Source organism: Pecten maximus, chromosome 15 (assembly GCF_902652985.1).
Source record: "Pecten maximus chromosome 15, xPecMax1.1, whole genome shotgun sequence".
In the NCBI taxonomy this organism is placed as follows: Eukaryota; Metazoa; Mollusca; class Bivalvia; order Pectinida; family Pectinidae; genus Pecten; species Pecten maximus.
The window spans coordinates 3,334,463-3,351,889 of NC_047029.1; the positions used below are offsets into that span (position 1 = coordinate 3,334,463).

General features: G+C 36.3%; 1 protein-coding gene and 1 long non-coding RNA gene across 2 annotated transcripts; both read right to left on the reverse strand.

Moving 5' to 3' along the window:
* Positions 1 to 320: 320 nt before the first annotated feature.
* On the reverse strand, positions 321 to 17,122 carry LOC117343930. The gene is made up of 3 exons (XM_033906495.1): positions 16,873 to 17,122; positions 5,501 to 5,605; positions 321 to 3,267 (listed from the first exon to the last, which is right to left on the reverse strand). The coding sequence occupies exons 1-3, from the start codon at positions 16,949 to 16,951 to the stop codon at positions 2,447 to 2,449; spliced, it is 1,005 nt and encodes a 334-aa protein (XP_033762386.1). The 5' UTR covers positions 16,952 to 17,122; the 3' UTR covers positions 321 to 2,446.
* On the reverse strand, positions 9,114 to 11,455 carry LOC117343931. Its single transcript, XR_004536102.1, has 2 exons — positions 10,632 to 11,455; positions 9,114 to 10,093 (listed from the first exon to the last, which is right to left on the reverse strand). It is a non-coding gene; the product is annotated as an uncharacterized LOC117343931 (long non-coding RNA).
* Positions 17,123 to 17,427: the final 305 nt, after the last annotated feature.

The window sequence follows — 17,427 nt, forward strand, 5'->3', positions numbered from 1 at the left end:
GTCTACTTCCTTCTACTTACTACGATTCGTGTGTTCTCTGACAATAAAGTTTCTTTTCTGTGAGCGTGTTTGTGACATTTGACAGCATCACATTACATTTCCTGCATGCTTGCGTGTTAAAGATGCTCTACAAAGACCAATTTGTGAATGCTTTGCTGTATCAATTTCGGTATCACTATTTCGGTATCACTATTATTGTAGAGAGAGGGTTTGTATAGGCTATGTCTGTTACCTAATTCCCATTATAGCAAAGTGTAATATTGTGAGGTATGGGGAACTCGCTTTACGCTACATATCGTCAGACAAAGCCAACAAACGTCTTTCCAGTTCCAAGTCTTTATATGAATAATCAAAATGTATCTTACAAACGAAAAGAATTACAACAAAGGGGAATAACTCATATACATATGGAGTTAGATTATCTCCCCTAGATTGTACAATTATAAGATATATCACAGACCAGTAACACCATATGCATAACATGCCCCCCTTAAAAAAATTGAACCCTGTGAAATTAACAACTGGTCGTGAGAAATCTTATTACATGACATGAATATACAGAAATCAAAAATTTTACCCTATACATTTAAACGTAACTATATAAAAACGAGTAAATCTGCTGTAAAACTTCGCTCACACAACACCAAGTCTCCATCATACCTATATCTACCCTCCAGCCGCGCATTTCTGAAACACAAATACAAGGATGCAGACTTAATAGTATGAGTAAAAGAATTTCACATACAAAAATACAAGTTATTAAGCTGCATTTAAAATGATATTAATTTCAGTAATTTAACAAGAATTGTATTAAACTTTAGTAATTATTTATGACTTCTACAATATTCAAGTAATCCAAACTTAAGGCACATACAAATGTTAAAATACAATAATCATATAAAATACACTTTGCACCTATACAAGATACTATACAGTATTCAACTATGAACCCAAGAATGATTACATTTGATACAGTAGATCAAATGCAGATTATCATTCTGAAACCCATCAAGCTTGTCATTCAAAAATAATACAAGTAACATGATAAATGGTAAATCTGTTTTGGTAATACTCAGCTTTGTTATATATACATATATATACATTTTTAACTTGCAATATCACTATGTTGTGTACAATAATGTATTATACCATGTGATTTCAGTTATAGAGTAAACCATGAAAACTATGCTAACAAAGCAAACAAAGAACGTCACTGCTATAGTAGATTGAAAAAAAGTTCAAATATTGGTATGGAGTCCGGACAAGTCCAGATATCTGTAGGTAGACCAGTCTATTATAAGTTGAAGTTGTCAGACTGGAACTGGAACCGAGATGAAATGTTAACAATGAAAAATTAACTGCAACAAGCCAACAACTGAATCCAGCGAAATACCGTCAGCATTATCCCGGGGTCATGGTTAGACGTCAGGTATAATAATCAGGATACTGGATCGTTTAAATGTACGAATCATGATAAAGGAATACTTTTCCTTGGACAAACGAAGTAAATCAAATGATACCGCGGACCGTAGTCACACTCAGATCCTCCATCTATCATCATGTTGGTGACGTCATGGCACATTGTATGAAATATAAAGACATCATAAACAGTGGAACAAGGAAAGTTTCTTCCTGCATCAATATGTATATCCGATATATCATAAATGTCACTAAGTGATACATGCTGTCAGTGGATATGATAGTGTGAATTCATCTGAAGTCCACATCTTCCCGCCAACTTTAATATTGAGGATGTGTCAGATGATGTTTTGTTTCTGTAAACTTTTAATATTTTTCTTTTGTTCTACATTGTTGAATTTGCATAATTGGAACATTTTTTGTTAAAAACCTTCAATAAGGTACAATAAAATATTCTGAAATGAAATCGCTTTCAGTTGTTTTCTGTATCTCATGAGTTTTCCTTTATCAACTTTATACCGGGGTAGATCATCAGCTTTTGTCGCATTATCACCTGGTGTATCTTTGCTTGATGGTTGCCATTGTCATTGCGTATAGAAAAACAGATAATGTTCAAAAATAATATCTCGTTCACTGAATACTCCTCAAAATCAAGATGTCTAATTCGATACATGATTTTTCAGAGCTGAAAAAATAATGCTAAATCATATTAAATTGAAACATATATTTAACATAAGAGGAAAAGCAAAAACAAGTTGTAGACGACATCACGTTATGAATGAAATATCAGGAAAATTACTGAGATTGCTTAAATGTTAAACCGGGGCAGAAAGTCTGGCCTGACCAAATCGGAAATGATTTTCTGATGCGGTGAACTTGAATTGATATAACACTGATTGGTTTATGACTAGTATGCATTGGCACCAATGATGATTAAAGCATATGTATAGAAGCATGTTAGAATGTAAAATGAATTATATAATAAGACAATGTATGATATTATGACGCAGACCCATGTTGGAATCTACTATAAAACTCTCAAACATTCATAGATCTTCGGTCGTGCTGGTGTAAATTCCTTTTCGAAATCATCTTTAGATAACTGAAAGTTATTTGGAGACATGTCGTCCCAACGTTTAACCGCCTCTTGACAAATTGGTTTGGAAGATGTATCAAGCTCTTTCCGAAAAGATATCAAGCAGGAAGTGATGTCCTTAAGGGGATCAGCGCAAGAAACCGATGTATTATTCACAATTACGACGAGAGCCTTACTGAGGCACGATATCAGCAACTTTTCAGTCGTTGCACCTTTGCATGAAAACGACTTCCAAACCGCATAATGTTCGCGAGTGAGGCTGAAAGCATTTTCAAAGAAAGTCTTATACAGTTTACAAGAATAGTTCAGTAAGGGGCTGTGACATTCTGTGAAGAACTCCGTTTGACCCTGTGGGCTATTACACCAAGATGGAATAGGACCCTCTCCGTCACCTCCTGAGTGGGGTGTACAGAAACAGTCCGGGTCCGGAGCCGCGCCGAATTCTGCCAGTGCCTGACAGGACATCCAGCAATGTACATCCGGTGTACACGTCTCGCAGTTACATGTGTGTTTGTTGTTTGTTTTCTTCCTAATGACGTCATTTGACATACAATACATTCTCTCGTACCGTGACTTCGGAGTTAATGGGAACACCTTCAGACATGCCACAGCATTCACTCTTGTGACGTCACATTCTAAGGAAGTGACGAAATTATCATGCGAAATGCTGGGAGACGGCGAGATTGCCACCAAAGCGACAGAACTCATTACTGCATCTGTATAATTATTTGGTACCACAGTGGACCCCTGCCCTGAAAAATGAAAAAAAGGATACAAAACGCCGGGAAAATGTCAATAATTCATGACATTAAATTATCAAACGTGATAAATACAGCACTACTCGATGTCCTCATAAATGCGTCATATTGTCTTGTTTGCGTGTTTAACAGTTCATAAAATCTCGATACATTTGTAAGCAACATGGCTATTTGTGACGTTGATACATAAATGTCCATCGAATCTAGGGTTTAGAAGTCTTCGTGTGACTTACCTTGTGTTAACTACGTATAGCTAGTTAAATAAACACGGACGATGACAGTTAACAAAGGGCCATTGTAATATAAACCTACGTATGACAATCATCAGGTAAACCTGGGTAACATATAGCCGTGTACTTAAGAAATAATTGTTACTTTTTTGTTGTTCACTGGTGTATGAACGGCATACGCGTGTTGATGAAACAATATGACGCATCTGTCAAAAAATGCCGTTCATACACCAGTGAACAACAAAAAATAACAATTATTTCTTATATTTATATTTCAAAACTATTTTTTAAACGTAATCTTTGAAAAAAAATCATAAGAAACAGTATTCTACGTTCGTTATACGTAGTGACGAAACAGCTGAATGATCGATGTAACAGCGTAACAGATAGTTCCAATTTGGCGGGAAAGGTAATCAAGTACACAAGTACACAAAATATAGTTCCACACAAATTCATTATTTTAATCATCATGAAAGAAAAATATTGAAATGTTGTCTTCAATTTTACAATTATTAACAAGTTTTAAAGTTGATAAAACATTATTTCATGTGTAATCAAACGCGATTTTATATTCACACTTCTGCATTCTCAATGTTGACGTTGGCACCTACGCGGCAGGTTAATTGTTCACCTAGGAATGAACGCTAATTTTGTTAGTACCTTCATATAGAGAACACACAGTGGAAATGTAAATATATAACGATATCAATAAGGTGTGGGAGGGGGAAGGGGGGTTAATAGGAAAGCTCTAGTGTCCGTGCTGATTCACGTATCTACCGACCTGAACCCCTCAAAACTTATTTAGCAGTTGATAATTACAGAAATAACAGTGTTCTGGACAGTTAAGCGAATATCGCATTATTATCCATGCTACATTGTCTTTTTTATCTATCGATTTGAAATCAAATCACTGATTCACTAGCATTGCCCGTATCACCATTTCTCTATTTGATCAGTTATTATCGAACCAAATTAGTTTAGGAGATACCTAGTATTTCTTCATTTCATGAAAAAATATCAGTTATAGAGGAACAGGTTTTTTTGTATTTAGGAAGAGCGAAAGATACTGCACGAAGAAAACGAACCGAAAATAGCATATGAGAGAAGTAGAATCTTTCACCCCTTTTCTCAACCCGATGGGGGAGATTGTAAAACTTAATAATCTCCCCGAGGGTTGATATCCCCCTATCTCATCCCAAAAAGGGATGAATGATTATTTTTCTCTTACCCTGTTTTACAATCTAGTGAGACGTATGTAAACAACAACACATGGACGGCGGATGACAGTTGTGATAAGGCTGCAGCAGATGCTTTACACCTTTACGATGTTGATTTCATACAAAATATATATGTAGTTCCGATTAGCTTGTCAAAAAGAACACCAAACAGTTAGTTAACTCTGAAAATTAATACTTATTTTAATTTCTTTTGTGAATAATACTGATATTTAACATTCAAACTGCGTTCCTGGTCAGGTGATATTGACGTCACCCTACCGTGAACGAGAGCTTGGTTTGTTTTTGTTTAACGTCCTATTAACAGCCAGGGTCATTTAAGGACGTGCCAGGTTTTGGAGGTGGAGGAAAGCCGGAGTACCCGGAGAAAAATCACCGGCCTACAGTCAGTACCTGGCAACTGCCCCACGTAGGTTTCGAACTCGCAACCCAGAGGTGGAGGGCTAGTGTTAAAGTGTCGGTACAACTTAACCACTCGGCCACCGCGGCCCCACTAAACAAGAGCACGTTCAAAGAGCATGTGTACATTGTCTTTTCCCTAGGGTGAGATAAGAAAATCTCACCCCGGAAAACTGCGAATATCCCTGTCCAGGGTAAGAGAAAAATTAATCTGCACTATGTCTAGTATTTAGACTTTACCATCGTAATTAAATCTTGTATAATTTTCATTATTTAGACATAACATAACATCGTAGATACTGAAATGTCTATTATTCAGACAATACGGCCATAGATACATTTTGTATACGGTCGTATACCTACAGTAAGATTTCTCGTAATCCGACAGTACTGGCGTAGGGAATATAGCCAGATCTCCTACTCCTCTGATTTCACCGCCCTTTGCATACACTTCTGTCGTAGCAATCCCTTCAGAAAAAATAGACAAAACTTATTAGACAAAAACTTTAAAAGGATTTAGACTGTGAAACCCGTTTCATAATACCTCGCCTAACTTATCGCAGTAATGATCAAACTAGCTTGACTTGACTTGAATGGAAGTCCGCCTATTCATAGCATGTCAAGCAATATTAACAGGAAACATAACTTGGGTGAGTTAAATAAAAATGAGTATTCTCTCTCTTTCAACGTTAACAGTCTCAGCATTGCTTGACTATATAACAGCAGATTAAAAATATACTTCTAACCATGACCTAAGATATTTTACAAAATCACGATAAATTATCCTGTGCTACGGACACTATCACCTCGTGGTACTGGGTCATAAAGTCACTTTCCCTCTGATACTGTTTGAATGATGTGGACACTTTCCCTCTGATGAATTGATGTGGACACTTTCCCTCTGATGAATTGATGTGGACACTTTCTCTCTGATGAATTGATGTCGACACTTTCTCTCTGATGAAATGATGTGAACACTTTCCCTCTGATACTGTTTGAATTGATGTGGACACTTTCTCTCCTGATGAATTGATGTGGACACTTTCTCTCTGATGAAATGATGTGGACACTTTCCCTCTGACACTGTTTAAATTGATGTGGACACTTTCCCTCTGATGAATTGATGTGGACACTTTCCCTCTGATGAATTGATGTGGACACATTTCGTCTGATGAATTGATGTGGACACTTTCCCTCTGATGAATTGATGTTGACACATTCCGTCTGATGAATTTGATGTGGACACTTTCCCTCTGATGAATTTGATGTGGACACATTCCCTCTGAAACTGTTTGAATGATATGGACACTATTCCTCTGATGAATTGATGTGGACACTTTCCCTCTGATGAATTGTTGTGGACACTTTCCCTCTGATGAATTGATGTGGACACGTTCCCTCTGACACTGTTTAAATTGATGTGGACACTTTCCCTCTGATGAATTGATGTGGACACTTTCCCTCTGATGAATTGATGTGGACACTTTCCCTCTGACACTGTTTAAATTGATGTGAACATTTTCCTTCTGACACTGTGTGAATTGATGTGGACACTTTCCCTCTGATGAATTTGATTTGAACACTTTCCCTCTGATGAATTTGATGTGGACACATTCCCTCTGAAACTGTTTGAATGATATGGACACTATTCCTCTGATGAATTGATGTGGACACTTTCCTCTAACACTGTTTGAATGATGTGGACCCTTTCCCTCTGATGAATTGATGTGGACACTTTCCCTCTGATGAATTTGATGTGGACACATTCCCTCTTAAACTGTTTGAGTGATGTGGACACTATTCCTCTGATGAATTGATGTGGACACTTTCCCTCTGACACTGTTTATATTGATGTGGACACTTTCCTTCTGATGAATTGATGTGGACACTTTCCCTCTGATGAATTTGATGTGGACACTTCTCTCTGACACTGTTTCAATTGATGTGGACACTTTCCCTCTGACACTTTTTGAATTTGAAGTGGACACATTCCCACTGATACTGTGTGAATTGATGTGGACACTTTCCCTCTGATGAATTGATGTGGACACTTTCCCTCTGATGAATTGATGTGGACACTTTCCCTCTGATACTGTTTGAATTGATGTGGACACTTTCCCTCTGATGAATTGATGTGGACACTTTCCCTCTGACACTGTTTGAATGATGTGGTCACTTTCCCTCTGATGAATTGATGTGGACACTTTCCCTTTGATGAATTGATGTGGACATTTTCCCTCTGATGAATTGATGTGGACACTTTCCCTCTGATGAATTGATGTGGACACTTTCCCTCTGACACTGTTTAAATTGATGTGGACACTTTCCTTCTGATGAATTGATGTGGACACTTTCCCTCTGACACTGTTTATATTGATGTGGACACTTTCCCTCTGATGAATTTGATGTGGACACTTTCTCTCTGACACTGTTTAAATTGATGTGGACACTTTCCCTCTGATGAATTTGATGTGGACACTTTCTCTCTGACACTGTTTAAATTGATGTGGACACTTTCCCTCTGACACTTTTTGAATTTGAAGTGGACACATTCCCTCTGATACTGTGTGAATTGATGTGGACACTTTCCCTCTGATGAATTGATGTGGACACTTTCCCTCTGATGAATTGATGTGGACACTTTCCCTCTGATGAATTTGATTTGAACACTTTCCCTCTGATGAATTTGATGTGGACACATTCCCTCTGAAACTGTTTGAATGATATGGACACTATTCCTCTGATGAATTGATGTGGACACTTTCCTCTAACACTGTTTGAATGATGTGGACCCTTTCCCTCTGATGAATTGATGTGGACACTTTCCCTCTGATGAATTGATGTGGACACTTTCCCTCTGATGAATTGATGTGGACACTTTCCTTCTGATGAATTGATGTGGACACGTTCCCTTTGACACTGTTTGAATGATGTGGACACTTTCTCTCTGACACTGTTTAAATTGATGTGGACACTTTCTCTCTGACACTGTTTAAATTGATGTGGACACTTTCCCTCTGACACTGTTTAAATTGATGTGGACACTTTCTCTCTGATGAATTGATGTGAACACTTTCCCTCTGATGAATTGATGTGGACACTTTCCCCCTGATGAATTGTTGTGGACACTTTCCCTCTGATGAATTGTTGTGGACACTTTCCCTCTGATGAATTGATGCGGACGCTTTCCCCCTGATGACTTGATGCGGACACTTTCCCCCTTATGAATTGATGTGGACACTTTCCTTCTGATGAATTGATGTGGACACTTTCCCACTGACGAATTGATGTGGACACTTTCCCTCTGATGAATTGTTGTGGACACTTTCCCTCTGATGAATTGATGCGGACGCTTTCCCCCTGGTGAATTGATGTGGACACTTTCCTTCTGATGAATTGATGTGGACACTTTCCCTCTGATGAATTGATGTGGACACTTTCCCTGTGACGAATTGATGTGGACACTTTCCCTCTGATGAATTGATGTGGACACTTTCCCTCTGATGAATTGTTGTGGACACTTTCCCTCTGATGAATTGATGCGGACGCTTTCCCCCTGATGAATTGATGTGGACACTTTCCTTCTGATGAATTGATGTGGACACTTTCCCTCTGATGAATTGATGTGGACACTTTCCCTCTGATGAATTGATGTGGACACTTTCCCTCTGACGAATTGATGTGGACACTTTCCCTCTGATGAATTGATGTGGACACTTTCCCTCTGATGAATTGTTGTGGACACTTTCACTGCATGAAATAGTGAGTTTAATTAGGAAGGAAACCTGAACTAAACTCAATTAAACCAGTCGTTTAATAGGGTTTCATTCCAAATTAAATTCCCCTAAACTTGAAGTTTAAGTCTAGTTTTGTAGCCGTTTTCGATCTTGGTAAACTCCGCCATTTAATGACGTTTTGTTGACCTCTTAAACTGCAAGTAAACGTCAGATTTTAGAATAAAGTAAACCACGCAAAATTCTCGTAAACTCAATTTTTATTTCAGGAAACTCAATGTAAATTTCAGTAAAACTAATGTAAATTCCAGCAAACTCGCGGTAAATTCCACTAAACTCAACGTAAATTCCAGGAAACTCAATGTAAATTTCAGTAAACCTCATGTAAATTCCAGCAAACTCGCTGTAAATTCCACTAAACTCAACGTAAATTCCAGGAAACTCAATGTAAATTTCAGTAAACCTCATGTAAATTCCAGCAAACTCGCTGTAAATTCCACTAAACTCAATGTAAATTTCAGTAAACCTAATGTAAATTCCAGCAAACTCGCTGTAAATTCCACTAAACTCAATGTAAATTCCAGGAAAATCAATGTAAATTTCAGTAAACCTAATGTAAATTCCAGCAAACTCGCTGTAAATTCCACTAAACTCGCTGTAAATTCCAGGAAACTCAATGTAACTTTCAGTAAACCTAATGTAAATTCCAGCAAACTCGCTGTAAATTTCGATACACTCCCTATAATATCTAGTAAATTCAATGCAAATTCCAGTAAACTCAATGTAAGTTCCACTAAACTCAACGTAAATTCCAGGAAACTCAATGTAAATTCCAGTAAACTGAATGTAAATTCCAGTAAACTCAATGCAAATTTAATCTTGCCATTAAGTTTATCTCTTTAAACTAGACACTCAATTTTCTTGCTATACCATTCCGTTACTGTTTTATTGTCAATCTCAAGTAATCGTATTAATCCGGACATTTTCTGCTGGACACTTCTGTCGTTTATACTGTTGTCTTTTAGAACTTTTCAGTTTTTTGTCTAGTTCCGTAATGATCTTATCTATTTCATCGCTCCTTCGTGGTAGGACATTGATATTGGAAAGGCTGTCTTTGTCTGATTCGTCCTCATATTCTGAAGACATCATTTCTACTTTCTAATTTTTCCCCTTCGTTCTATGTTGCCTACTTCAAGCAAGCAGCTTCCCTTGTTGTGAGTTTCTGAAATAAAGGAATGAACTTGTATAAACTTTAACCGTCACCAATATATGTAATGCATTGCTGTATTAATATACATATGCATATGCGATATCAATTATTATTCAGATATATCCTCTTTCTTTTAACTTATCAAACTTGAAGTACAAAAACAAGCTCTCAATTTTCAAATAAAACAAACATGTTATTACAATCACTAAAACACTACTAATTCAGGAGACATGGGATGGTATTCTACAGGGATCAAACAGCCAATAGAAGTCATACGGAACGGTTACTAGTTGAAAGTGAAATCGATATCAAATAACAGACTGGTTAATTAACCTATCAGCGTGTTTCTGTCATTTATTCCATGCAATACCTGTATTTATATACTGAGTATATATTCTCTAGTTTCATTGGTTAAATTATTTTTTTTTAAAGTTTTTCTATAAACTGAATGTTAAACCAAATGTAGGTCGTTGACCACACGGTTTTATTGACTTCAGACTAATTATCTATAGTACATGTATACTGGTAATGTTTACACTAGTACACTTACATCAGGCGTAATCCGATCCGGCGTTTCCTTCCTGCTGCTGCTTTGTCCACTCCCTGGCGCGCTGCTTGACCAACATGAGTGCGCACATATACATGTGTGGATCTCGATGAAGATCCTGCCGGAGTTTTATTGTTTATATCTACTGTACCATTTTTGTAAGTCTGCGATTTCGTATTTCATTTACTCGAATCCTTTCGGAGAGACCTGGACTACGGTAAGACGTTGTCATATATTTAAATCTCGACGATTGATTGGCGGCATGTACATCTCCTCATCTTCCGATAAACTATCCACAACATGATCATGAGAAAAATCACTTTTTCCTCAAATTCGGCGGAAAATAAATCGGTTCGTCGACCCAGATAGAAACGATGGATTATCCGACATACTTGAAGGTTTTTCACCTATAATAATCTCACATAGTCACACCAGTTTGTAGTATTTCAATTGACTGACCACTTGTGTGTATAATCTAGGCAATGTTTAACTGTACACATATGTAACCGCCGGAAGTAGAAGAAAGCCGCCAAAACTTTATATTAATTTACAGTTTTGATTTATTATCTAAATAAGTAATGAGAAACTTATTCAATTTTAAGTAAAGATAATTGAAGTACATGTTTTTGAATTGATAAACGTTAAATTATAGTTATTTTGTAAATGTTGACATTACGTTACAAATACGCGCCTGGCTCGTATAGGTGGGATATATAAGGGAGGGGAGGGGGAGAGAAGAGGGATTCAGCTGTCATTTGTAAATTAGAGAAATTGATGTAAGGAGTGAATCCCAATTAATGTCTGTACAAAGAATTCTTTGCAGTGTGTGCTAATGCATATGATCAAGTTAGAAACAAAGTCCTTTTCATTTGTCCTTTTGGAAGAATTTTAAATATTTATACACGGAAGGTTGTAATAAAGTTATTTTCGTTGAATTTATCTTTTACTTTATAATAGCAAGTCATGCAGACATAGGGCATGGTATCCTTTGTTGAAAGACGTGTTTTGTCACACGAAGAAAATATGTTGACGTGTTTTGTCACCTTGTGAAAATATGTTGTTTTTTACGACGTGTTTCGTCATTTAGTGAAAATATGTTGACGTGTTGTGTCTTGTGTGAAAATATGTTCATAAACTTAGGATTGTACCATGAATGGAGTTTACTTAGCATTTACTGGTGCTTAAATCTGGAGTTTACAAAAATATAAAACTTTTCGTAAATCTAGAATTTAATTTTCATTAAACCAATATAAAACTTAAACTTTAAAAGTTTAATGAGGTTTACTGAAAATAACTATTTCATTAAACGCGGGTTTTCATGCAGTGTTTCCCTCTGATGAATTGATGCGGACGCTTTCCCCCTGATGAATTGATGTGGACACTTTCCTTCTGATGAATTGATGTGGACACTTTCCCTCTGATGAATTGATGTGGACACTTTCCCTCTGACGAATTGATGTGGACACTTTCCCTCTGACGAATTGATGTGGACACTTTCCCTCTGATGAATTGATATGGACACTTTCCCTCTGATGAATTGATGTGGACACTTTCCCTCTGATGAATTGTTGTGGACACTTTCCCTCTGATGAATTGATGCGGACGCTTTCCCCCTGACGAATTGATGTGGACACTTTCCCTCTGATGAATTGATGTGGACACTTTCCCTCTGATGAATTGATGTGGACACTTTCCCTCTGATGAATTGATGTGGACACTTTCCCTCTGATGAATTGATGTGGACACTTTCCCTCTGATGAATTGATGTGGACACTTTCCCTCTGACACTTTTTGAATGATGTGGACACTTTCCCTCTGACGAATTGATGTGGACACTTTCCCTCTGATGAATTGATGTGGACACTTTCCCTCTGATGAATTTATGTGGACACTTTTTCGCTGACGAATTGATGTGGACACTTTCCCTCTGACAATGTTTGAATTGATGTGGACACTTTCCCCCTGATAATGTTTGAATGATGTGAACACTTTCCCTCTGACACGGTTTGAATTGATGTGGACACTTTCCCTCTGACACTGTTTGAATTGATGTGGACACTTTCCCTCTGATGAATTGATGTGGACACTTTCCCTCTGATGAATTGTTGTGGACACTTTCCCTCTGATGAATTGATGTGGACACGTTCCCTCTGACACTGTTTAAATTGATGTGGACACTTTCCCTCTGATGAATTGATGTGGACACTTTCCCTCTGATGAATTGATGTGGACACTTTCCCTCTGACACTGTTTAAATTGATGTGAACATTTTCCTTCTGACACTGTTTGAATTGATGTGGACACTTTCCCCCTGATAATGTTTAAATTGATGTGGAAATTCCCATCTTAAAAAGAAATGTTTAAATAGTCTTCATTTTCGTCCGCATTCCAGATAGGGTCCACTTGTTTTACTTTGTGACAAGCACCGTGATCTCGGAGAGAACAGTTTTTTTCTGTTATGTCACACCAGGAAGAGTGTTATTTCACACGTTGATTAGCCCTACCAGTAAATTAAAAAATGCATCGTTTTACATTATCTAGTACTATTAACAAGTCATAGAAGATTATTCATTGCACGGCATATACTATATGCATTACCAGTAATAATATAATTTATTATGACAACAAAATTTCAATGGTAAATAGTGCCTTCAAATATAAAGCTCAACGTTGATATAAATCATAGTAACACAAATTACGAAGGGAACAACTTGATGACTCGTGCCCTGAACGAGCCTCTCGATCTACGGCACGCAATCGCCATGCCAGAAATACTCGCAGCTTATACCACTGCGCCACATCCAACTTCCTATAAAGAGCAGAAATGGTCGGTTCGATACCTTGACATCATGATAGTGGCTATTGTCTATTATATTATACATACATGGATGCAAATTGTACATACATGTATATTATAAATTTCATCACAGTACTGCTACGACAGGAAATGAATTTGAATTTAAGTTGTCAGTACTATCGAGGCCTAAATCGGCCCCAGACGGTACTTGATACATTCCTCTCTTTGATGCAGCTTGATGAGGACACGGGAAAGTTTTTTGGCCGACATAATTATCTCATTAAGAAATATACTATTTCCATCTACGATATGATGTCAGGCATGTTTAGTGTTTGTTGATATGCCTAGTGGTTCTCCATTGTCACCGCACTTGTTCTAATTTTGAGATTGTGACTTAAACCGGATTTGACCTAGATTTGTATGGCGGTGTGTCGTTGATTTGACCTAGATTTGTATGGCATGTGTCATTGATTTCACCTAGATTTGTATGGCGGATGTCGTTGATTTGACCTAGAATTGTATGGCGGATGTCGTTGATTTGACCTAGATTGGTATGGCGGTGTGTCGTCAATTTCACCTATTTTTGTATGGCGGGTGTCGTTGATTTGACCTAAATTTGTATGGCGGATGTCGTTGATTTGAACTAGAATTGTATGGCTTGTGTCATTGATTTCACCTAGATTTATATGGCGGGTGTCGTTGATTTGACCTAGATTTGTATTGTGGGTGTCGTTGATTTCACCTAGATTTGTATTGTGGGTGTCGTTGATTTCATCTAGATATGTATTGTGGGTGTCGTTGATTTGGCCTTGATTTGTATGGCAGTTGTCATTGATTTGACCTAGATTTTTACTGTGAATGCCTTCGATGAAACAGAAGCCGCTTACCCTCTTGAAACACATAGTCTTACCTCCCAGGGCCCAGTTGTGCAAAGGGTGATTAGCTTAATCACTTGATTAGTGAAAATCTCATTTCTCCTTTATTTCAAAATCTGTGGATGTATATCCCTTTGAATAGGCACGTAGGAAGAGACTGATGAGTGCTATAGTTACATAAACTTTTGTGATATTAGTTTTATCAGAAAGTATTTTGTAGTATTCACATATACATGTCATTGTATAAGCTACATGTGTATTACTGGTGTATTATAATTAATAGTTAAAAGTAACGGTCAAGCATCCTTAGATTTAATCAGGATTTTTAAAATTGTTGTTAAATTGTGATTAGCCTTATCACTTTTTGAACAACTGGGCCCTGGTTATCTATGTAAATCAAGATTGTTTTCCTGTTTTGTCTCGGTTTTATAAGGATTTTATTTAAAATAACGTTTTCGATTTATGTCAGTTTTCCCTGTTGTTTATGACAAAATAGTGTTTAATTCATAGTAGTTAGACAATAACATGTATTTTTTCTATCTGCTCTCGCTCCCCTTTTAATTCTTGATCTATAGCATTACAACAAATGGTACTAATGTGACATCAACCACAATAGTCTCAACAGGCCGATCTGAAGTTATTTATAACATGATATTGGCTCCCAAACCACCCTGGTAGTAGAACTAGATTAAGTCTTCATTAACATCAGTGCTTCATCCAATGATATATAAGTCTAGTCATCAACGGTTAGACCTGTCTGCGATGGGCATTCTAATTCCCAAAATTAATTCCCGAATGCATATCCTTGCATTATGCAAAGACGGTGAGTTTATATTTGGTATTTAATAAATACATTTGACGCAGCAGTCTCCCAATATTAATCTGAGCACACAGATGCAGTCTAGAGCACATAACGTAATTGTTACGCCTTTTTAATCAACGTAACGGAAACACTATTCCATTTTATGAATATTCATAGAAATTATTGATAAAGAAAAACAGACGTTAATATAAGAAAGTGTAAATACATGTATAACAAATCCTTATTTTACCTATGTTAGGCGCATATTTAAGAATTAATGTAGATTAATGAGTGCAAAAATGTACAATGTCAACATAAATGAAGTCTCGGTGGGAGATGCCATTTTTGCACTTATCAATGCAATTGTTACTCTTCCTTTAACGTATGTCACTCCTGTAATAAAACCATGCTGGCGTCTGTATCTAGTCTCATATTGTCAGCGTTATCAGAATTAATAAATAACTGCAGTACACATCAATACGAAGTTTCCAAATGTTTTCAAACAGTTTATAACAGAAAAAAATCAATATTTCGAAATTTGAGTTAAACTGATATTGATTGATGAACATATGTTCATCGCTACTGATGATGTCAGTGTCTTAAGTATACACAACGTGCGGGGTCCTTATTTACAATCATTGATCGTCTTCATAGTATAACGCCGGCAAAACATATCATTTATACATTTGTACATGTACTGTATTTCGATACTATATCTACACACATGAACTATTATGTACTCTATCTACACACACATGTACTATTATATATTATACATATGATGTATCTACACACATATATACTATTATGTACTACAATATGTATATCGACACACATGGACTATTTTGTACTATATCTACACATGTACATATGTACTGTTATTTACTATATCTACACATATGTACTCTTATGTACTATATCTGCAACCATGTACTATTTTGTACTACATTTGTATATATACAATTATGTAATTTTTATGTATCATATATACACACATCTACTATTATTTACTTTATCGCACATGTTCTATATGTATGTATTATATTTACAAACGTACTATTATGTACTATATCTACACATATGTACTCTTATGTACTATATCTACAACCATGTACTATTTTGTACTACATTTGTATATATACAATCATGTAATTGTTATGTATCATATATACACACATCTACTATTATTTACTTTATCACACATGTTCTATATGTATGTATTATATTTACAAACGTACTATTATGTACTATATCTACACACACATTTACTATTATGTACTATATCCACACACATGTACTATTATGACGTACTCTATCTACACACACACATGTACTATTATGCACTATATCTACACACACTGTACTAGTATGCACTATATCTACACACACATTTACAATCATGTAATGTATCCACACATATGTACTATTATGTTTAATATCTACACACACATGTACTATTATATATAATATCTACACACACAAGTATACATACATATACTATTGTATTATTTTCATTTAATTCTATTTTAGTAGAAATGACGAGACTAGAATATTTAGTTATTAATTTGGTGATGTAGCTGATAGAACACTCGTCTTTTACCGATCTTACCTGAAACATATAAGTATCACCTACCCAACTACGGATTTCCTTCTACATTAAGATCTACCCACAGCGGTTCCCTTCCACGACAAGTGCTATTAAAGTTACATACATGTTAAATGTCTGATTACTTTTGTTTATAATGAAAAACAGTGTGAACTTATACATACCTGGATTCAAGTGGCACAGCAAAGAAGTGAATATGAAATAAATGTTGAGTGCCAAGGTTGTGTATGGATCCTCTGCCATCTTAGCTGTGTTTTCAGATCGAAGGAGACCTGGCAAGATTACTTGTGTAACCACCGAGTATTGTAGTCAGCTACGTGAACGCTCGAACACTTTGTCTGTGCATATGATATAGAATGGCAATATACAGTATTATAGTATTACAAGTTAAAAGCAAATAGTATTTTTTTATTGTCAAATTCGAGAGCAGACAAAACACACTGCAAAGACCAGTCATAACCACCAATACATTAACTTGTACTTGTTATAGAAAGCTGCGATATTTATTAAAGTGACACAACTTGTTAGTGATTAAAAAACTCATGCTAGACACTCTTCAATGAACGGATCAGTCCGTACATATATACAACATGTAATACATGCTAACACAAGCCGTTCGGGATTTTACAAACGACTATATAACAAATAACACAACAGTAATAAAAAGAAATTTACAAACACATATAATGAACAAGCATGTTTAGTGATGTTAAATATCA